Source organism: Micropterus dolomieu, linkage group LG19, assembly GCF_021292245.1.
Source record: "Micropterus dolomieu isolate WLL.071019.BEF.003 ecotype Adirondacks linkage group LG19, ASM2129224v1, whole genome shotgun sequence".
Taxonomy (NCBI): Eukaryota; Metazoa; Chordata; class Actinopteri; order Centrarchiformes; family Centrarchidae; genus Micropterus; species Micropterus dolomieu.
Genome location: NC_060168.1, coordinates 11,480,173 through 11,485,031, shown reverse-complemented (window position 1 = coordinate 11,485,031; position 4,859 = coordinate 11,480,173). Strand labels below are relative to the sequence as shown.

At 41.0% G+C, this 4,859-nt stretch overlaps 1 protein-coding gene across 1 annotated transcript; it reads left to right on the top strand.

Moving 5' to 3' along the window:
- The first annotated feature begins 378 nt into the window (after positions 1–378).
- On the top strand, positions 379–2,289 carry nkx2.5 (NK2 homeobox 5). The gene is made up of 2 exons (XM_046031107.1): positions 379–830; positions 1,465–2,289. The coding sequence occupies exons 1-2, from the start codon at positions 464–466 to the stop codon at positions 2,076–2,078; spliced, it is 981 nt and encodes a 326-aa protein (XP_045887063.1). The 5' UTR covers positions 379–463; the 3' UTR covers positions 2,079–2,289.
- Positions 2,290–4,859: the final 2,570 nt, after the last annotated feature.

Genomic DNA, 4,859 nt, shown 5'->3' with positions numbered 1-4,859 from the left:
ACCGAGGGAGAATATTTTGCCAGCAGAATCAAGAAAACTTTTCTAACAATTTCATTCGCTTTGGAAAGACAGTAATAAGGTCTGGGCTGGTGTAGGTCGGGTATGATTGCACACATATAGGCCTCTGAGCCACATCAGCCCCGGCATAAGCTACCAGACATCACTTTACGTAACGAAATGGGTGTATCAGTGGCTCCATCCAGAGGGTCCCACTGGCTCCCCCCCCCCCCCCCCCCCCCCCCCCCCCCCCCCCCCTCCCTCCTCCCTGCGTCACCGGGAGTAAGAGGGAGAAAAAAGTTTGGAGACAGAGTTAACATTCAAAATGCAAACTTCACTCAAGATCAGTCTGCTACACCAACCTAATACTTAAAGCCAGTAAATATTACCAGGAAGGAGAGCAAGTTTGTTGACTTCTGTTACCTCCACATGACAGGTTAATAGGTTTCTTTTTGAGTTCTTGGCAATGTTTCCCAGCCCCAGCACGTCCACTCCCTTCTCTGTAAAGGATATATTAAACTTGGAGCAGAGTCATGACGTTATGGTGTCTTCCCTGGACGTCTCTTCTCGTATGGACTGCTGCACCGTGTCGACCTCCTCCTCCTCCTGTATGCTGGCCCGCCTGAAGCAGGAGCCTCTCCGGGACATGTCGTCCTCCGCGGCCGCCGCAGCCGCCGCAGCCGCCTCGCTGTTTGGAGAAGACCTCCACGAGTCCAGAGCCTGCAGAGGCAATGCATTCAACTTTGCTACTACCTTTTATGGGAAATCACTTATGCAGATGGATGTAGTTAAGGATGGGAAATCAGACGCGTTTGAGGGGAAACGTAGAAAAGGTGAGTTGATGAGAGGACCTCGTTTTATTTCGCAGGCCTGTGCAAAGTGAGGCCCGCAGGGTCATGTTCTATGATTTGTGCTAAACGCAACAGATGCTCCAAAAAGCAATACGCATTAATATAAGAAAACACTTTTACACTGGATACAGGCTTTGGATTTTTTTGGGTTTAAGTTGAGTCGATGGTCTGCATTTTCTTGTAGGCCTGTTAGACATAACCCATTTAAGATTTATGAAATGTAAGAGGAAAAGAATCAATGTCAAGACTGCAAAAGTTGCATTGGCAAAAAGGACATCAGACTGGTGTAAATCGTGTAAATTACATGCGTCTTTTTTCCAAAGCTTACACTGAATGCATCATAGGTGGCTAAGGGAATTGAATCACCAGCCTTGGGAGAATTCGCACAATAAAATGAACCATACTAGGCTAAACATGATACATCATAGTTATGTAATGTAAGGCTATTATTATTATTAGCCTATCATCATTATTATTGTGTTGTCAGTAGGCCTAGTTGAAAAATAAACCTAATGATGAACTCTGAAATGAACATCCATTTGCCCTCTGTTAAGAAGTCACAATATTTCGGACATAGATATATTTTCATCCTTGTCTTTCTGTCTGGTGTAATCAGAGGAGTTCAGTCCTCCGACCGAGCCCGTGTTGGACATAAAACCCGAGGATTCGGACCGACCCAAGACTCGAAGACGCAGGAAGCCGCGTGTCCTCTTCTCCCAGGCGCAGGTGTACGAGCTGGAGCGTCGCTTCAAGCAGCAGAGGTACCTGTCCGCCCCCGAGAGAGACCACCTGGCCGGCGTGCTCAAACTCACCCCGACCCAGGTTAAGATCTGGTTCCAGAACAGGAGGTACAAGTGCAAACGGCAGAGGCAGGACCAGAGCTTGGAGATGGTGTCTCTGCCGCCGCCCAGGAGGGTGTCGGTGCCGGTGCTGGTGCGAGATGGGAAGCCTTGCCTGGCGGCAGACTCAACCACCTACAACCCCTCCTACAGTATGGGTCACATCAACCATTTCACTTACAACAACTATCCAGCTTTCAGTAACTACACCAGCCCCGGCTGCAACACAAACTATGCATGTAATTATCCTGCAGCCACAATGCAAACTATGCAGGGATCCTCCAACAACGGGAATTACATGAACTTTGGGGTAGGGGACCTAAATAATGTCCAGAACACATTTTCCTCCAGTAATGGGGTGTCTTCGTTACATGGCATTAGGACATGGTAGAAAAAATACCCGTGTTATACTTATTCAATTTAACGGGGTTGTTTTCTGATTGCATGCATTTTTAAATGTGTCAAGACTTTGCGGAGTTTGTGTAACTTCTCTTATATTTAATAACTTTCTTTAGATAGTTTGTTGTTTTTGTTTTCAGCACCAGTTTTTGTCTGAATAGCCTACATTTATTTATTTTCGTGACATTAGCACACAGACACGTAATTTCAGCGAAAAAACAAAAACAAAAAAGAAAAAGCAAATTGCAACCACAATTCTTTAAATGTTATTTGTTTATGATTAAACAGGCCCTATTTATTTGTTAATGTTTAAATATGCCCGAACATTTCTATTTTTTTTATTTTAGTCTTTTTATTTTTTGACACCACGCCGCGAAGTGGATTGTTATATAAATAAATAATAAATATTTTTACCAGTATTTTTATTGGGAAACTATAAAAAAAAAAAACGACCTAATTTCAACTATTTAGCTATGGAAATGATTAATTCTATGTATTATTATTATTGTTACTTGTTAATATTGCTGACATGCAACTATTTAATCGTAATTACTTAACATTGCTTAATAAAATAATTGGCACTGGTTATCAATCTCTAAATCGTTAAAAGAAATACACTTGGAAAAAGTCTACAGAATATAGGCTAAATGTCATAGTGAACTATGATTGTGACAGTATATAATCTATACCTCTGGTCACATACTGGTTGAACTGCTACAGGAGATCCACATACAGGAGCCCCAACATCTGTACAAGCCTCATATGGTTTGTGTCTGGTTAAAATGTTCAAGTGGCTGTTAGGAAGCTTCCCTCAATATGCTTAAACAAGGTTAAAAGGTTGTTAAACGTTTACACATTTTACAGCCTGCTGTCAGCCACAGTACACTCCACACACGTTTAATAGTTGCTGGGACATATGAGGATAGGCTGTGAGCCATGACCTTGACCTGCATTAAAAGTTTTTAAATCAGGTTCTACTGACCAGGAAATGCATGTTTTAATTTTTTTATTTTACTGAACAACAAATGTTCTGATTAACATTTACGATAGTGTGAAATACATTTTCTATACAATCTTTCAAAATCCATCATGAAAGTCAACAACCTTTTCTCTGTAGGCCTACTTGTAAATATGAGGACAAATTCATGATGTCACCTGACCAAAGATCTAGTTTTGGACAGTGTACTTAATTATTAAAGACTCTCTCTTTGAAACTTTCTTTGTTTGGTAAAGTTATTATTGTGTTTTATTTGAGATTTTTAAACTGACAAAAGTTTAACTGGACATATGGATGTAACAGTGAGATAAATAACTAAAGAGCTCCTTCAGTTGTAAAAATAACTATATGAATGTGTAGTTGCAGAGACTGTGGTTCCTGTGTTCGCACCATCAGCTTGGTGCCGTGTACGCTCCCCTGAGACCCCAGTTCACTTGTCCTGATATAAATCAGAAAACTTGATTGACACTATCATGGTGCTAAATGCAAGAATAGTCCAATTTGCTTGACAGAGAGCCAAAGCGCTTGTCTAAGTGTGCAATTTTATGAAGAGGCTAGGAGCGGGCTCTGCCCAACTGCAACCACTTTACATGAGTAAGAGATGCTTAGGCATCTCTCAGGTCTCTCCACACATGTCCCGTAGTCTTCTGTCTCATTTTAAACAATACACCCACAAAAACATGTGAAACATCAAGCCAGAAAACTTTGCATTTATTGATAATCAGTACTGACAACATTTACATATATTAAACAAAATGGCAACGGCAGGCAATTGCAGAAAGGGTAGCAAGGTCATGTAGCTCCTCTGGCCACCCTCTCCTCCAAGGTGTTGAAAAGGCAACGTCAGATAACAGCGCCACACAAACCTAAAAATATTCCCCCTCACCCACCACCCACACTGGAAAGGCAGAGGGAAACGGGTCAGAATAATCTGCTTTTCCGGGTCTTATCTGAAGAAAGGCAGGGATGCATGCTGCTCTATCTCTGACAGTGTGATCACCACCACTGCTTTTCTGGACTTTTCTGCTCTGCTGCAGACCAGAGCCAAGCTCACGGGGGCAGAGAAGGAGGGAAGTGTGCACACTCTTTCATTGAATAGTTTTTTCCCCCTGGTTTTCACGCTAACTGAACACTGGGACAATTTGACGTGCACATATACAAGCGCCACTCTGATTACCCAGCTAGAGACATGCAAACTGCAGTTGGTCTTCAGTCGTATCACAGTTAAAAGCCATTTCAATATTTTATTCCCAGAAAATAGCATTTCGACATTATAATGCTGAAATAAATTACACCTTACAGTAATTATACAGTACATCTTTTTAAATAATAATTACACAAAATGACTTGCACAGCGACTTTATGATTTCATGTGCTAAAGAACTGTTTGGTTAAAACATCAGTTAGTGAGGAATATAAGAAGAAGGCCCCTTTCTGTTACACAGACATGTTGGTTTTTAAATCCTAGTACTGTTTCCAAAATATGTATAATTTAATACTACTATTGAATAATAGTAATTAATAGTATTGTCTATGACTGTAATATTGTTTCAATGACATGCGTGACGATAAAAGCTTGCTGAACTGAAATAAAAAGTGTCTCTTGTTATTGTTATGTGATTATCTGATTATACGAAAATGTTCTGCTTACATTATTTTCCTCAGATTTGTTTTTTTCATCTCAAGAACCTTGTGTGTCATACATAAACAGGAGTTTCACTGAACTGCACTCGTAGCAACATCTGAAGCAAACAGAGGGCTACTATTTTAAGTGTC